The 18,229-nt window shown below is 41.0% G+C and overlaps 1 protein-coding gene across 6 annotated transcripts in view; it reads right to left on the bottom strand.

Annotated features, from left to right (window-relative positions):
- EYA1 (EYA transcriptional coactivator and phosphatase 1) overlaps positions 1 to 18,229 on the bottom strand; it is a 145,471-nt gene that overhangs the window by 84,209 nt on the left and 43,033 nt on the right. For all 6 annotated transcript variants that reach the window (XM_077492859.1, XM_077492860.1, XM_077492858.1 and 3 more), the window contains 2 exons: positions 2,873 to 2,955; positions 2,182 to 2,365 (listed from right to left, as the gene is read on the bottom strand). In XM_077492859.1, coding sequence (XP_077348985.1) covers positions 2,182 to 2,365; positions 2,873 to 2,955 — 267 coding nt within the window. The remainder of the gene's footprint in view (positions 1 to 2,181; positions 2,366 to 2,872; positions 2,956 to 18,229) is intronic.

Genomic DNA, 18,229 nt, shown 5'->3' on the forward strand with positions numbered 1-18,229 from the left:
GCGTTTATTGGAAGCATGTTTAAAAGCATACACAGATACTGCTGCTCTCCCTGCTGTGCTTGGAATCAAACAGAGGATAATATACTTACCACCGACTCGTAATAAACAGCTATGCTATCTTTCAAGGCCTCCTGTATAAGGAATATCAGCCTTACAAGTGGCAGCCAGTGTGGTGTCAGGAACTTAAAACCAGGTCCAAGTCAGCTGTTCCTCATGACTTGGAGTCGGGTGTTAACCTATTTTACAAGCTCTGTTTCCTGAAAAAAACGTCCAATCTGGGCACCAAAACCCACTGCGCCTGTGTCTTAATAGCAGATCTGCAGCTGTGCTCTCATTTACAAGTGGACTGAACATGCTCTCCTGCTGTGTACCAACACATATTATTTATACCCCTGCAATCCAACAGTTGTATCACAGAGGAACTTTTCCACTCAACCTTGAAACATGAGGAACAACTGTCTTGTAGGAGACTAGAATTCCAATAAGTATTTTTCTAGAGGCAACACTGAGTGAAATTGACTATGTAAGTGTTATGGATGGTAGCCAATAGCTAGCATGTAGGCTATTTGGGTCACTAAAAACCTGGACCAGAATGAAACACAAAGCTAAAAATGCCAAAAGCACAAGAATGGAACATAATACTTATAGCTCGCTTTAGCTCAACCCAGTGTAAAGAACAGGGAGGATGCTGAGAAACTAGCAAGCCAAAATATCCATTAACATTTCTATTTAATCTAACAAACTCAGTTAAGATATCATTTCTGATTGCTTAATAGGAAATGTTTACTTTACACAATAATAAATAAGCATGATGACTTTAAACCGTGGTTTATTTAATCACTAACCAATATCGTTCACCAACTAATGCTCGTAGATGACCTAAAACTAGACCTGATAAACACAAAATCACCTGAGCTAAAATGTGTCACAGAATACACAGTTATTAATTATGCATTGTTGCTTATGTAAGTCTAAAAAAGATTCTGTCTGAGGTGGGGGCTGTCATGAAACATAATTGCAAGCTCTCTCCAATAACACCCACCATAGTGGCTGACTTCAAAGCCAATCTGAGAGGCAAAGCTCTAATGCTTCAGGGTAGTGTTGGAGTTTGTTGCTAAGCCCTGGGCAGCAGACATTCATACTGGCCCAATACTTTGATGGGTAGCTTCACTGGCCAAAATTAATGTGCAGTAGGTTAGAAGGGGAAGGCAAAGTTTGGCACTATAAAAAAGAGCCAAAACTTTGACTGTCAGAGTGACCCAAGAATCTACTGTGACTGGAAGTTTGGAGGATGCTAATGGTAAATATAATGTTTCTCCTCCACCATAGACTCTGTTAAGGCTAGATGTAGAAAAGATCTGACCATTCAGAAATGAATAATCAGACCCTTGCACAATTCTCCCTTCTCTCGACATGCACATTCACTATTTGTGCATATTTGGCAATGTTCTCGTTTACTATCCATAATCAGTCTTTACTGCCATCCAGATGGCTCACTACACACATATCATTCACATAAAATAATATTCATAATATAACATGTTTTTATCTTTTGTAATGCTACGTTCGAGGATAGGTGAAGTAACCTGACCAAATTCAGGCATGACCTGGCTAGCAACAATTTGTTCCCCATGTTTTCTGGATCAAAACTCATCTTGTCTACACAGAACTATTCAGCTGCCATGCTGGTTACCAAGTATCAGAATTGTTTCTATTGGCTCATCTGCACCAACTGCTTTTGTGACAGTGTCCAACATTAGAGCTTCCCCTTCTCTCTTAAAGAAGTTTTCCTACTGCCCTAGGCATTGGTCTACAACTACCAGTATGGTAAATATAGACTTGCCTTGCATAAATATCAACTTCAGTAAAATTTATGGCAAACAGGCTACAGTAAAGTAAATAGAAAGTAAAAAAATACATTTTTGAAAATGTGAATTGAATAAACCATTTAACTCAACAACTCTTTCACGCAATTAGAAATGGTGTAAATATATCACAAAATAAACTGTGCTAGAAAAGAATGCTAACAGAAACAAGAGTTGGGAATTTTCTATCGTTGTGACTGTGAGCACTTATAAATGATATGTGCATATTGTCAGACACATTGATAGACAGCAGAAGGTCATTAACTAACCCAGCTAAAAATGTCCATATAACACGGATAAATAACAGGACAATTACCTGAGGGATCTGTTACTGCTTGACTGGTGACACCAGATGGTGGCTCTTGCAACTGGTATGTGGCCGTAGTGGAAGGAATTGTGGGGCTTGTGTTGCTGCTCGTCATATAATGTGATGGGTACGGAGAGCTGTTATAATACTGTGCATACTGACCCTGGCTAAAGTTGGGATAAGATGGATATTCCTGGAACACACACGAAAAAAAAAAAAAAAAAGAAACAGCAACAAAAGCAGTTTTTGTTAAACATGTTGCTACTTCAGAGTGAACATTACAAAATATAACTACAAGCATATGTTGACATAACTTCCCACATGGAATACATTGGCTGGCTTGTTGGTGCATATAAATAGATAACTGTCCTAGACTTGAAGCCTTAAATGTGCCACAAATGTATCTATTAAACATGATCTGATATGCAGATGCAATACAAATGTATGCGGCTAGGCCAAACACATGGTACCTCTCTGTCGCATTACAGAAAATATTTACTGCAAGCACATCTGTCAGCGACGGAATTAAGACCGGATTTATAACTCAGCATGCAAAAACTCTCTGAGGTTGCAAGGACAACGTCACGACCATAGAATCATTAACGTAAAAATCACAGCAAGGAAAAAAAAAAAAAGAGGAAGACAGAAAAAAGGGCTTCTTGTGCAAAACTGAAATATCCCTCTTTTCCCCAAAATTTACCTGCTGGGAGCTATTAAATCCAGTTGAATTTGTGAGTGAATTGCTTCCTGCATAGATTACTGATGCTGTGGTGAAACTGCTCCCTGAAATGAAAGGAGAAAATGCTTCAAATTACTGAAATGTGTGTACACACAGACCTCCCAGACTGAAACATCAATAGGCTCCATGTGTCTCGCAGAAACAACAGTGTGGCTTCTGACATGTACAAGGAAGGGACAAACCCTGATGACTGAATCCATGTGGAAATGGCACCCGCTTACACTTATGCCTCTTGATGGATGTTTGACTAGACTCTGCTCTCATGTCAAATCCATTTCATTTAGATACAGTAGTCAGTTGCCTACATTATTACCAATGCATGTTTCTTAAAGTATATATATAAACCCTAACGAAAAATAATAAAATAAAGCAGAAGTAAGGTACTACAACACAATCAGAAGAGGGAATTTTCCAGAGCTGCTGGTTAAGGAAAGGCAGTTGCACAGCTGAAAGTTTGTAAAGGTCCATAATTTCTAGATTGTAAGCTCTAACGAGCAGGGCCCTCTGATCCCTCCTGTATTGATTTGTATTGTAAGTGTACTGTCTGCTCTCATATTGTAAAGCGCTGCGCAAACTGTTGGCGCTATATAAATCCTGAATAATAATAATAATAATAAGGTTGAAACACATTTAAATTTGCTGTCTGACACTGTCTTTTATGGAGAACCAATAAATTCTGAAGATTTTAAAGAGCAGCAAGGGGTTGCGGACTACCTCTTTTCATAACAATACACTTCTCTTATTTGCTCCTTTTTGGTCTGCTAATTATACCACTCAAAGTGTTTTGTTATATCTGCTTCAAAAGTGCCCAAATTCCTGTTTGTTTTGCATGAAATCTTGTGGACTGATACCTCCCTGTGGGCTCTGTGCACAAGGCATAGATATGGAGATGAGGAGAGAGGTCTGTGTTCGAAAGCCATCAAAAATAAAGTAGGCAGAGATGACACCAGATGCTTATGAATTTCCCATGTAGCGGATGACATTTTGGACAAAGTGTCATACGCATGTAAATTTAGTTTTTGCTTCAGAACAGTAGGGTTCTGAGGGTTAATTACGTAGGTTGGCCTTGACATCAGTCTGGCCGGGCTGTGTTGGAAGTTCTGCCTGGTCATGTGAGCAGTGAGGGGCACATGACAGGCCAGAACCAGGTCTGGTTGGATGTTTTGAGTATCAACCTTCTCGGAATCAATCAGTGGGAGCACCGGGCCCCACTGGGGAGTCTGGGAAGGGGTAGAGGAGTTTGGGGAGAGGAGTTTTGAGGCCCGCGTGGTCTGTTCTGGTTCCAGGACCGGGGTAGCCCCGTGAGGGGTTCCCGTCACGGGGTGTTTTACATCCCCGCAGCATGTTCCTGTTAGAGGCCCCTAATAGACCTGCCTGGTCTGGGGTAGGGATCCGTCTGTTCCCAAGTCTCGGAACCTGCTGGTCCGAGGCGCAGTAACTGAGGGAGGATTCAAGGTGTCCAGGTGTGCTCTCGGCTTGGAGAGGCGCCACAGCTCGTGGAAGTGACCGGGGAGGACTCTTCAGAGGAGGGCCAAGAAGTGGCATCCTGGGAAATGCCTGGTTACTGAGTTGGGAAGGACATTGACGAATTCACATTTTTCCAGTACCATTGAAGAGACAGAGAATGTTCCAGGTACTGAGGAAAAAGGTTCCTGTTCACCCTTAGTTACAACTTGTACACATTCATAAGATTGTTTCAAGTATTCGAGTCAACGTGCTGACTGTCATGATCTCTGACTAGAGATCGGTTCAGCCTTGAGGTACCCAGCTGCGAGTGGCTACTCTCTGGGTGGAATTAGAGACTTTGCTAGACCTGCAGTTCAAGGTGCCTGAGTTCTTCACCCATGCCCACTGTTCCCACAAGAGACTGTGTTATTGGATGTTATTACTGCAAAATAAAACCTTTCAAAAGGACTTTATTTGTGTCAGCGTTTAAGTTGTTGGGTATCAACTCTGGGAACCCCTAGACGTGGAAGAACAGGCCAAGAGGAGGTAACTGGTAAGCCCAATAAGTCAAGGCTGCCCTGCAAGGGATGTGGCCACTACACCCAAATAGCAAGTAATTGTGCTGCAAGTTTGAAAATGACTTGCTAAGCTATTGCTAGACTTGCCAGGCTTCATGAGTTTGTTGCTCACTTGCAGCAAGTCAGCATTGCATGACTCCAGATCAACTTTCTATGCAAACATTCTGCAAGTCTGCTGCAAGTTCTGGTTTAGTTATGTTGTGTAATAGTCATCCCACCACAGGGGTCACTATGACTTGTAGAGCTCTTGCTGTAGACTCACCACTGCAACTTTGCTCTTGCCTTTGCATGCATAATTTGCTAAAAATTGGAAAAGTGTCAACCAGAACTTTTGCTTCAAGTGCTGTGTACAACTTGACAGTGAAAATGTGCTGCAAGTTAACAGACTACAATTCAACACTGCCACAAATTTTTGGCAAGTTATCCTTGCTATCTTAGTCAGAGATGTGTTGTCATGGTATATGTATATAGGTATATGTACAATATATTTCTGGCTTATCAGCAGTAATTTATCATTGGTATATATATATAGTGCGGACAATTTATGCAGCGCTATACATATATATTGCACATTCCCAATCCCTGCTATCAAGGAGCTTACAGTCTAAGGTCCTTAATTCACATTCATATACACTAGACGTGCGCTGTCAATAAACTTGTTTCATTTCATTCCGTTCCATTTCGTATAAGCTGTTAATTTGTAATTGTTACGAAAAGTTAATGAACATAACGAAAATAAGTATTTTGTACGAATTCAAATTGAATTTTTGACAGGAATTACAAATTTTCGCTAGGCTCGTAGTAAAAATGTTTGTTTTGACAAATTTATCATTATGAGGGGCTCCCACCATCCTTGTGCTGTGCTCATTATGAGGGGCTCCCACCATCCCTGTGCTGTGCTGACTTCCTGGGTTTTTAACTTCATCATAACAAATAATCGTAATTAACGAAAATTCTTATTTTGTCAGATTCTGAATCTCCCATCGACTACCAGTACCAGTCTCCCACTCCCATATTAAAAAAGGTCATTTTCCCAACCCTCACTCAGCAGCAGAAGAAAACCTCTTGTTGGTCAGCAAAACATCAGTCACGTTTCCGTTGTAACGGAATTTGGATCCGAAATTTGTAACCAACCTCTTTGTTGGTCAACAAAACACCAGTCATGTTTCCATTGTAATGGAATTTGGATCCGAAATTCGTAAACAAAATTTTGTATTTCGTACAAAGTTCGGAAGCATAGCAATTTGTATTTCAGATCCTCCCGAATGTATGAATTTACGGAAGTTCGTACAAATTTTTCAATTCGTACGAAATTAAACTCACATGTCATTAAACTCACAAACGTGCACATACTAAGGCCAGAAAAAGCAACACTACAAGTTGGTCCACACTGATCTGTCTCCCACATACCAAGGCTGCTGACCAAGAGTGTATCTGTACAGAGTATAATAAGAAAGCTCCGGACAGCCGCACTTCAATTTTCACCTTTATTAATGTAAAATATCCAAAAAATGGCAAATCACAGCAATAGTGAGGGGAAGAAACTGTTGAAGTATTTTATGCACACTAGTGCTTACTCATAACATTAATCATTAAGAGTAAGCACTGGTGAAATACCTCACAATCTCTTCCCTTCACTATTGCTGCAATTTGCCTTTTTAAATAATAAATAAAGGTGGAAATTGGAGCGAGCCTTCAGAAGCTTTCTTATTACATCCTAGGACCAATTTTGGACAGTTAATTAGACAATTACCCTTCCGTCATGTCTTTTATAGAAGGAGAATACTGGAGTATCCAAGAGAAATCCATGCAAGCACAAGGAGAACATGCAAACTCCAGGTAGGTAGTGTTGTAGTTGGGATTCGAACCAATGACCCCACTGCGGCTGTACTTTCAATGTGTTTATGGGGATAAAACATGGAGAACTATGCATTTATTGCAGAGATGTATTAAATAAGTGTTTTTTTTTGCCTTGACAATTACTTGGCTTGAAAAGATCTGCGATACATAGTGGTTAACTTACTAAAGGCAAACAGGTTGTTTACATCGCATAGGAATTTTCACCTATATTCTTTGCAAAGTGAATTTTCACTACATTCACTAAGATAAGGGGACATCCCCAATAGGGGTTGAGTTACTGAGGGCAAGAAGACTGTGCACTTTGGAAAGTACAGTTGCACTTTTCAAGTGCATTTGCTCCAGAGTTTTGCAAATGAGGTAAAGCTTCACTTTGCAAAAAATCTGGCAAAAAAAATAAATGCATTTTTGCTTGCACATGATAGGATGATGGAAGTCAACAGAGCTTTTCCTCATTTAGTAAGCTCTGGAGCAATTGCTCTTGCAGAGTGCAACTGCACTTTGCAAAATACACAGTCTATTTGCCTTCAGTAAATCAACCCCATAGTGCTCTGATACTTTTCATTACATATTTGTAACTATTAATACATGCTATTATTTGATAAAGACATTCCATGTCTTCAAAGTACTTCTCTTCTGAGGTTGGTGTCAGCTATGGTGCTGTATTTTTCATGAATAGCAGTGGTAATTAGAATAGGGTGATTTCAACAGCCTTTGTACATATAGAGGTACTATGTGTGTACAGATCGCCCATGGAAACTAGCATGATATGTATAGGCCAGAGGCAGAAAGACACAGGAAAAGGAAGAAGGATGATAAATGTAATTAAAGGCATTACAAGCAGAAAATAAAAAGTATAGGAAGCACGTCTCCATCACACCTATTTTCTTGTCTTATGGTAATCACATAAAAAGAAGACAGTATTTCAAATTTGCGAGTATAGGTAACCTGGGTCCAGGGTTGAAAACCTTGTCCCAGCAATTTCAAGTTCTAGAGACAAATGTCTCACCTCTTGGAAGGCCTGGACTGCTAGAGAGAGTAAAACTGGTGTCTTTATTTTTCACAGTGTATTGACCTAGAATAAGTACAGGATTTCTAGGGAAACATTTGGCCTCTGCAAGGATTTGTTCCCATGGTACCTTGTGAAACGTGACCTCGGTTTTCTTGTACGCTTTACTTAGCAGCTGTAATGGAAAAGCTAAAGGAAAGCTTTGAGGATGTTTCCACTAGAAAAATAGATACCTTTTTATGACAATGTAAAACTCCTATTAATTTTACTATTATTATTACTATTATTATTATTAGCTGATACTAAATTAAATAGAACATTTTCCACTATACAATTCATTGCATGGATTCAGAAAAAGTTTACAGTTATCATGGTTTTAATATTTAGCAAACACAGTTGTATGTGGGAATATATAATACATTTTTACACTGACCAATTTCTAAGGCTATAACTATGGCCATAACAATGCAAGTGATGTGACCATTTTGAACAACATGTGCAAAAATATTTTAAGACAAGAATTAATGCCCTGCAGGTAATTTAGCAGTTGAAAAATGTTTTTGGTCCATTTAGTGAAATAAAAATGCCATAGAAAAGAGTAGGCTATTTGTTGCCAGTGACAGAATAACAAGTGTGGCATGGCCCTAGAAGAAATTGCAATTTTTGCACTTTATAAAATATGTGATTGATGTAATTGTGATAAAAAATCTGTTTTACCCCCCTCCCCACCAGCATTATGCTGCACGATAATGCTTTTGATTTCCTTTACACAGTTTTGTATTTATCAGCTTTCAACTTTTGACTTTATTTGTTAGAAAACCTAATAAAGTTTCTTTAAAAAAAAGAAAAAAAAGTATTTTTAAAGAATTATAACCCGAAAAACAGGGAATGCAGTTTCCTCATTCTCTGTTGAATTACCTGGCTGTACAACTGCAGAAACCTTTGGCTTTATATTAGAGTGCCTGGAATCTCACATGGTCACAAATAGCCTTTGGTCATTTGCTTAGTAAAATACAGCAAAGCTTCTCTATCACATGTTGAGCAGCTGAAGATAACAGCCAATCAGCAGCTAGCTGAAATTTTTTTTGTGAAAATTCTAAAATGAACTTGGTTGCTGTCGGCAGAAGCTCTGTGCTTCATTTGTGCTAGTTTTCTTAAATAAACCTAAGTATATAACTTTTTTGTTGTTTTATGTCATACGCATTACTGAGTTTATTCTGAAACTTCGTGGAAAGCACAAAGCTAATCTGCTAATTTTTGTTTAGATTTAATTACTGTTAAGCGTAATGCCCTGTACACACGGTCGGACTTTCCGACCGAAAATGTGCGATCGGATTGTGTTGTCGGAAAATACGATTATGTGTGGGCTCCAACTGACTTTTTCTGTCGGAATTTCCGACACACAAAATTTGAGAGCTGGATCTAAAATTTTCAGACAAAAAAATGCGATTGTTTAAATTCAGATCGTTTGTAGACAATTCCGACGGACAAAGTGCCACGCATTCTCAGAATAAATTACGAGATGAAAGCTATTGGCTACTGGCCTCTTTATAGTCCAGTTGTATGTGGTTTATGTCACCTCGTTCTGAACAATCAGTTTTTCCGACCGTGTGTATGCAAGACAAGTTTGGGCCAAAATCAGTCGGAAAAAATCCGACAGATTTTGTCGTCGGAATGTCTGACCATGTGTAGAGGACATAAGAAAGAACACTTGACTATAAGAAAACTACCAAATGTAGCACATGTGCCACAAACCAGAAATAACCATAACTATATTGAGCAACATCATTCATGTAAGCAAGGCCATAACTAGAAACTCATACTGCCCTATTACAACTCTTTTATGAGCTCTTCAACAGCATGTGTACATAGTGCAAGGCCCTGTGGTCATAATTCAAAAATGGTGGAAAAAAATGCTCTAGAGTCAGTGGTCAGGAGGGGGGAAAAAACAACAGGTGGACAAAAATGCTCCAGTGTCGGTGGTAAATAGTAGAGAAAAAGCCTATTAGTCAGTGTAAAAAAATAAACTGCCCTCACATTAGTGGTTAGTAGGATAACAAAAATGCCTTGGCATCAGCATTTAAAGGGAACAAAAATACCCCGGTATTAGTGGTTAGTGAGAGGAAGAAATATCCTGGTGTAAGTGACCAGTTGGTGGGAGAAAAATTTCCTGGTGTTAGTAATCAGTAGGAAGAAAAATGTCTTGTCAGTATTTAGTAGAAGTAGAAAATGCCCTAGTATCAGTGGTCAGTAGGAGAAAATGCCTTGTCATTTGTCTTACTAGTGCAGGAAAAAATGTCTTCTCAATGGTCAGTAGGAGGAAAAATGTCCTAACATCTGTGGTCAGTAAAAGGGAAAAATTACCCTTATCCTTGGTCAGTGGGAGAAAAAAATGTAGGGGAAAAACACCAACTCTGGTGTGAGTAAGAAATAAAATATTAGGGACTCCTAAGGGGGACCAGGGACTCTCGGGAGGGGGGGGGGCTGGGGCAATATGTGTAGCTTTGAAAGACAATAGAGAGGCAGCACTCCTCATTGTTTCTTTAAAAGGAGACACAGATTAGTGCTAAGACAGCTTGTCCCAGGAGATTTTTTTTCTCTGGAACATGCTGAGTGGGTCTGGATGTTGACTTATTCCAGTCCTTGTCTTCAATGTGCTTCCAAAGAAGTTACTCCTGGGCACTTAAAAAAGAAAAAATTTAAAGGGAACGGTATGATGCCCTTGAAGTATCTTCTTTTAGAGTATAATATGAGGGGCTCTGCAGCAGGGTAAGGGACACAGTGGGGGACTGTGGAACTTTGAAAATGGGGGGGGAGCACTGGGGTTGGGGGCAATATGAGGGGGGCTGAGGGTTCTGCAGAAGGCTATAGGAGTTCTGTGGGGGCTGATGGATTTAGTGTGAAGGCACAATAGGGGCATGGGGCTGCTGTGGCTAGCAGGGGTCATTGGAGAGAGAAGGGGGGGGGGGCTGGGAGCTGGAGGATGTAGAGACAATGGAACTTTCAGGAAACAGTTTGAATAGAGATCACTCACCCATCTACCACTCCCCACCCACACACATTTACCGCTCAGACCTGCTGTCAGTATGGGCACCCCCTTGGGAAGTGAAAATAAAACCTACCCTTCATCTTCTCTCCATTGGTTTGATAGGTCACATGATTGAAGGAGTAAGAATAGGACTTCACTCCCCAGTCAGGTGTCTGTAGCATTGATCTATAATGACTTCCCATGATGCTTGGTGGAGCAGTGTTTAGCATTCCAAGATCAGGCAGCCATTGTCACTCTGCAGAGTGTACTAAAACTTAGGACACACAAGGGGAGCTTCCTGCTGCCCAACAATTCTCATTTCAGGGTCCTTGACCCCCACTCTTCCCAAACCGGATCCTGTACAAGCTTGTTAGGACAAAATTAAGAGATTAGGGGGAACAAAATTAAGAGATTGGAGAAAGTTTTTTTAACTTGTCCTACCGGCTGTTTGGCTGGGTTGGTCCTTCCGAAACATGCACTCATGCACATATGAAATTGCTTGCCAAATGTGTATGATATTTTTTTACAACCTTTCATATAAAAGATTTCTTTATAAATAATAACTCTTTGCTGAAAAAAATCATGCTTAAAGAACACACATGCAACGTTGCTAGCTATTTAGCGGATGCGTCCGAGCACAGGAATTTTGTATGTGAATAATATATAATTTTTAAATCACCTCAAGATGCATAAAATGACCTGTAAAAAGATCACTCTTCCAAATGAAAACAGACAGCTCTACAAACTACAAACTACTATTTCTGGCAACATCCATCTACATAAAGATCTTTAGTATGAATGGTCTCTCTGATCTTTCTTATGTGAACAAACATCTCCTAAGACCACTTTGGTTAGCTTAACATTGCCTTAGGTTACTCTGTGAACTCAATCATATTTTAATTACTTCTAAGACAAATCCATTTTAGTGGAATTGCTAAATATTACCCACTAAATCATCACCAAACAGAATTGCTTGGCACTGAGGTTGATTTACTAAAGCAACATGTTTTCACTTTATTGCTTACTCAAAATACCCAATCAGATTTAGGGGCATTAACATTTTTTTCCTGCTGATCCTTATTGGCATTTGAAGTTAATAAAACCTACAATGAAAATGACTCTTTTGCGAACAACCTGATTTACAACTTTATTGAGTACCATATATTTTATGCCCTACAACTTTTTGGTGCCATAAAGACAATACTTTTACAGTGACAATAATCTTACCACTTCAGCTAGAATTAAACTAATACTGCATATGTTGACAAATTTACAAACATGAATGCAAGGGTTGCAACATATATACAATACATGAGAAACATATTGCTGTATTTAAATTTACTATCATTACTTATGTAAGAACACACACATATATATTAACCTTTAATTATATTACTTTTAATTTAGTGTTCTTATTCTTTAAAGCTATGGAATTTGTACTGTGTTGCAAAATATATGTTTCACAATTTAACAGTGAAATATATTTAGCAGCTGAATTTCATATCAAGAATCCTATTTGAGGGGCACTTAAAACTAATTCTAATGCATATCACAATGAGGTGTGGCCTTCTTAATATAAAAAAAAGCTAAAGAAAATAGCACAGATACATATTTTAAGAATAACATAAAACTAACACATAAACACATACAGTAATAGAACAACAACAAAACTCTCAGGGCATAAGTGACATACAGAGAAACTATGCCTGAGTTTCCAACAACACTTGTATACTGTTTCTAATAGAGAAAAAGGAGCCACACAACAATACAATTTGGCTTCTGGGAAAGCCTGTTTCTTTTTTTGGGACATCTAATCGGATAGCCACATTACGGGTCTCACTCTGAGATTTCGAACAGAAGTTCATTTGCTTCCTATAATCAGCGCCCTTGCCATGGGCTATGTCTATCATCAGCGTACAATATACGAGGCAGAAGTTAGTGCCGTCCTCTTGGGAAAGGTCTATGAAGGCCAGATGGGCTCTTTAATCCCAGATCTTTTCCCTTTTCACATTTGCTGCTGTTCAGACATCATTTGCACTGTTTTTAAAATGTCTCTCTCGGTTCCTGGCCATTAGACACAAACATAAAGTACTTTCCCGAAAATCTGTTTTCATTGTAGACTTTGTAGGGGAACAGTTGGCCTTTCTGAATGACAGTCTACAGATTCTGAAGGCTTTCAGAATACAGGCTAGTTCTTAATTACAATAAACTTTAGGCAAACTGGGTATTTAGAAAACTATGCATATTTAGAATTAAAATATGCTTAGACAGAAAAATAAAACAATAAGCAACAGAAATCTATAAAAAAATAGTATAATTTTCAATTACAACCACATCACGTCTTGGCGACAATCCTTAAGCCTTATATCCACATAAGCAGCTACAGCAATCCCTTAAATTGTACAGGGACCTCAAAGCAGAGCAAGGATTCAAAGGTCTCTTAAAGCAAACAAAGCAGATCATTTTTCTTGGAGAAGGAATAAAATATAATTTCCAGAATAGAATTAACATTATGTGCAAAGCTGTAATATATTGCACTTCTTTGTAATATTAAGGATCCCTAATAGCATAATTTTACAAAAAACTTTAAGTAATTTAATTGAAAATTGTGCTTACGAGTATTGAGTACAGTAATCACTATAATTGAATTATATTTTAATTTTGTTTATACCAATAATCCACTAAAAGTAAAATAGAGCAGTTATTTTATAAAACACTGTGTACCCATGTGTGAAAAATAACAAAATAACTGCTTCATTTTAGCAATAATATGCTGGTTTGTAAAGGAAAATGCCATGAATTCTGATTCAAGTAGCAAAACTGACAGCTGACTTTTAGTGTATACCTATCACTGGTTCTGATAAACTCTAATATTTATGTGTAGTATAGATACTAAATATCTACTAGACAGTTGAAAATAATAAGTCCAATGTTTTCAACAAATTAAAAAATAAAATAAAATAGAAATAAAGATGGCAGTGAAACTATGTATTACTGATTGAAAAGTCCCTCGTTCAGTATTCCCATGCTTCGGCACATACTCACTATAACCGTATCTCTCTAGCCATTTAAATAAAGAGCAACTTTTGAAAGGGCATCAATTGTTTGCACTTCTATTATCTGTAAAGTACATCAAGCAGAGTGTGTCTGTATCAGATGGTCAGCCCAGCAGCTCTGTGATTGCTCAGCTAACAGTTCAAAGGTACAAAGGCCTCACCAGAGCCCGACAAACCCAGGATCAATATGCATTAAGACTGACAACACAGAAGTGATATTTCTTCTACTCAACAGGACATCAAAAACTGAACTTACAGAGAATGCAGCAATGTAAACATTAAAAAACAGGATATTCCAGAGTAAAAAAAAAGCTAGCAACAGCAGCTGGCAATATTTCTCATAGTGAAATGTGGTTCACTAATCCCAGCAAGTCCGCCGCTAAGACCTGCCAAGCAGTGGGCCTCATGGCTGAAACTGACACAACAGCTTTGTGTATCACCCATAGCAATCAGTTAGACTTCTTTTTATGTTCTTAGAGAAGATTACAAACTAAAAAAAGAGAAACAGATTGGTTTGCTAGAGGCAAAATAAGCAAAAGTCCCTTTCTAAGAACACACATATCTGAAAAATCTGAAAAGCAAAATCAGAATGGGCAACATAGTACCAAAAAATAAAATGAAACAAATACAGATTTAATGTATTTAATAATAACAAACATAGATTTAATATATCATAAAGAAAAAGCACTTCTGTTCCTGGTCAGTTAACTGGGACAACACAATATATTTGGACTGTCAAATTTCCCTTATCAGAAAGAATGCTTATTACTTTTATTATAATGCAATTGTCCTATACATTTCCTCAGCTGCAATCACCAAAAAAAAAAAAACAGGTGATGTTTATTTCCTGGGGGACACATTTCCAAATTTTGCACTCGCATGGAAATGTGTTCTACTATTGTTCTACTATTTGTGGCTGAATGTTTATAAGTGTGGTTACACTTCCTGTTTAGTGAATGTCTGCAACCAATCTGTGAAGGTATGCCTGTTTTCCTACATTTGTTGAAATGTTTGTTATGAACTAAAAGGTGATGTAGACCCCTCTCTAAACAAACAGAAATGGCACCATATTAGTAGATGCAACTAGTGATGGACGAACTTCCGACGGGACGTTTCGCGAACGCGAAACGCGAACGGACCCAAACGTTCGCGAAACCGAACGTTCGCCGCGGGCCCCATTGACTTCAATGGGAGGCGAACTTTGCAAACCTTCATGTCGAATTTGCGGCCACGTGGTAATTATTAGGGGGTAAAACGTAGTCCCACCATCTGGACAATGACATAATACATGTATGAGGTGAATTTGGGATCGATAACTACAAGCATTTTTATTTTATTTGGGAAATTGTTCTAACAATTCAGGACTATGGAGCTAATGAAGGCAATGGAGGAGAGGGAAGGTCAGGGACCAGGGTAGGCAAAGAAGAGGGTGCAGGAGATGATCACCAGCAGCGTGACATACCGGAATGACACATGCACCGTGATAGAGGCATCTGACAGCAGCACCGTAATACAGAGCACTGACAGCAGCACCGTGACATACAGCGCTGACAGCAGCACCGTGACATACAGCGCTGACAGCAGCACCGTGACATACAGCGCTGACAGCAGCACCGTGACATACAGCGCTGACAGCAGCACCGTGACATACAGCGCTGACAGCAGCACCGTGACATACAGCGCTGACAGCAGCACCGTGACATACAGCGCTGACAGCAGCACCGTGACATACAGCGCTGACAGCAGCACCGTGACATACAGCGCTGACAGCAGCACCGTGACATACAGCGCTGACAGCAGCACCGTGACATACAGCGCTGACAGCAGCACCGTGACATACAGCGCTGACAGCAGCACCGTGACATACAGCACTGACAGCAGCACCGTAAGCAGCCCCAGGAGGAAGTCAGCACAGCACAGGGATGGTGTGATCCCCTCATAATAAGAACCCCCAGGAGGAAGTCAGCACAGCACAGGGATAGTGTGATCCCTTCATAATAAGAACCCCCAGGAGGAAGTCAGCACAGCACAGGGATATCATAAGCAGCCCCAGTAGAAATATGACACCGCTCAACCTCTTCAAAGAGGAGGGTAGGGGCATATAGTACGGTGTGCTTTTTTGGGTCAAGGAAGTGAGCCAAATGAATTAAGAAGGTCTGTGTGCTTGATTAAAAAAATAGTTTATAGACATATACATGGTCTACTGGTCACATGTGTTGAATTCCTCCGAGATCCATGCCTCATTCATTTTTAGAAATGTGAGGTAGTTAACACTGTGGTGAGCTAGGCGAGTACGCTTATCGGTCACAATCCCCCCTGCTGCGCTGAACGTCCTTTCGGACAGGACACTGGATGAGGGGCAAGCCAACAGTTCGATTGCAAATTGGGCAAGCTCTGGCCAGAGGTCAAGCCTGCCCACCCAGTAGTCTAGGGGTTCATCACTCCTCAGAGCGTCCACATCGGCCGTTAACCCAATGTAGTCGGACACCTGACGGTCTAGGCGTTCCCTGATGCTGGATCCGGATGACACCTGTCGATGGGTCGGCTGAAAGAATGACCTCATATCCGAAGTCACCAACACATCTTCAAACCGGCCTCTTCTTGCAGGCGCTGTTGGATTGGTACCCGCAAATCCTTCTCTGGGAGTGGGAATTGCTCCTCTGCCAGCGCACGCAAAAGCAGAATGCAGCATTTCTCGAAGCAAGGCCTGGAAGTGCTGCATTCTGACAGCCCTCTGCGACGGCGGTAACATTTCCGCCATTTTGTGTTTGTACCGGGGGGTCTAAGTACGTTGCCACCCAGTACTGGTCCTTGACCCTCATGCTTTTTATACGGGGGTCCCTATTAAAACACTGGAGCATGAAGGCCCCCATTTGCACTAAAGTGGAAGCGGTGTGGTGGCCTGGCTCCTGCTCATCATCCAGGATAATGTCGTCCTCTTCATTCTCCTCTCCCCATCCTCGCACAACAGGGATCCCAGAAAGGTTTAAAGCATGCTCTTCTTGCTCCTGCTCATCCGCCCCGGCACCATCCTCCTCTGACTCCTCATCAGACTCCTGTTGTTGACTTGTCTCAGATAGAGTAGCCCCCCCTGGGAATTCATCCAGCATTGCGACTTCCTCATCTTCCCGCTCCTGCTCCTCCACAGCCTGATCAATGACACGACGCAATGCACGCTCCAGAAAGAAGGCATAAGGTACCATGTCACTGATGGCGCCATGGCTGCGACTGACCAGTTTGGTGATCTCCTCAAATGGCCGCAGAAGTCTGCATGTGTCGCGCATGAGCAGCCACTGGCGCGGTGAAAAAAAACCCAGCTCCCCAGAACCGTTTCTTTCGCAGAGTTCATACAGGTAGACGTTAACTGCACGTTTCTGCTGGAGCAGCCTATCAAGCATATAGAAGGTTGAGTTCCATCGCGTCGGGCAATCGCAAATAAGACGTCTGACCGGCAGATGGTGTCGCCGCTGAATGTCAGCAAGGCGAGCCATGGCCGTGTAAGATCTTCTGAAATGGGCCGAGATTTTCCTTGCCTGCCGCAAGATGTCCTGGACCCCAGGGTATTTGACAAGGAATCGCTGCACGACCAAGTTTAAGACGTGTGCCATGCACGGCACGTGCGTGATTTTGCCCTGTTTCAATGCGCTAAGCAGATTGGCACCGTTGTCACACACCACTTTACCAACTGTCAAATTGAGCGGTGTTAGCCACTCATCTGCCTGTGAACGCAAAGCTGAAAGGAGTGCCGGGCCAGTGTGGCTCTTTGCTTCCAGGCACAACAGACGCAGCACGGCATGGCAACGTCTCACCTGGCATGTGGAATAGGTTCTGGGGAGCTTGGGCGGTGCAGTGGAAGAGACGCTAGCAGCGGAAAAGGAGGAGGCAGCTGAGGAGGAGAGGGAGGAGGATGGAGTAGGAGGAGGAGAAGAAGAGTCAGGCCTGCATGCAATCCGTGGCGGTAAAACCAAATCTACACGGGTGCCACGGGTTACATGCTTGACGGCCGTCAGAAGGTTCACCCAGTGGGCAGTAAAACTGATATACCTTCCCTGCCCGTGTTTGCTAGACCACGTGTCTGTGGTCAGATGTATCTTGGCACCGACACTGTGTGCCAGAGATACATTCACTTGCCGCTGAACATGGCCATATAGCTCTGGGATGCCCTTCTCTGAGAAATACTTCCTTCCTGGGACCTTCCATTGTGGTGTTCCAATGGCCACAAATTTGCGAAAGGCCTCCGAGTCCACCAGTTTATATGGCAGTAGTTGGCGGGCTATGAGTTCTGACAAGCCAGCCGCCAACCGTTGGGCAAGAGGGTTATCCGGCGTCATCATTTTTTTACGC

Source organism: Lithobates pipiens, unplaced genomic scaffold, assembly GCF_037356315.1.
Source record: "Lithobates pipiens isolate NorthernLeopardFrog02 unplaced genomic scaffold, aLitPip1_a1.2 Scaffold_19, whole genome shotgun sequence".
Lineage (NCBI taxonomy): Eukaryota > Metazoa > Chordata > Amphibia > Anura > Ranidae > Lithobates > Lithobates pipiens.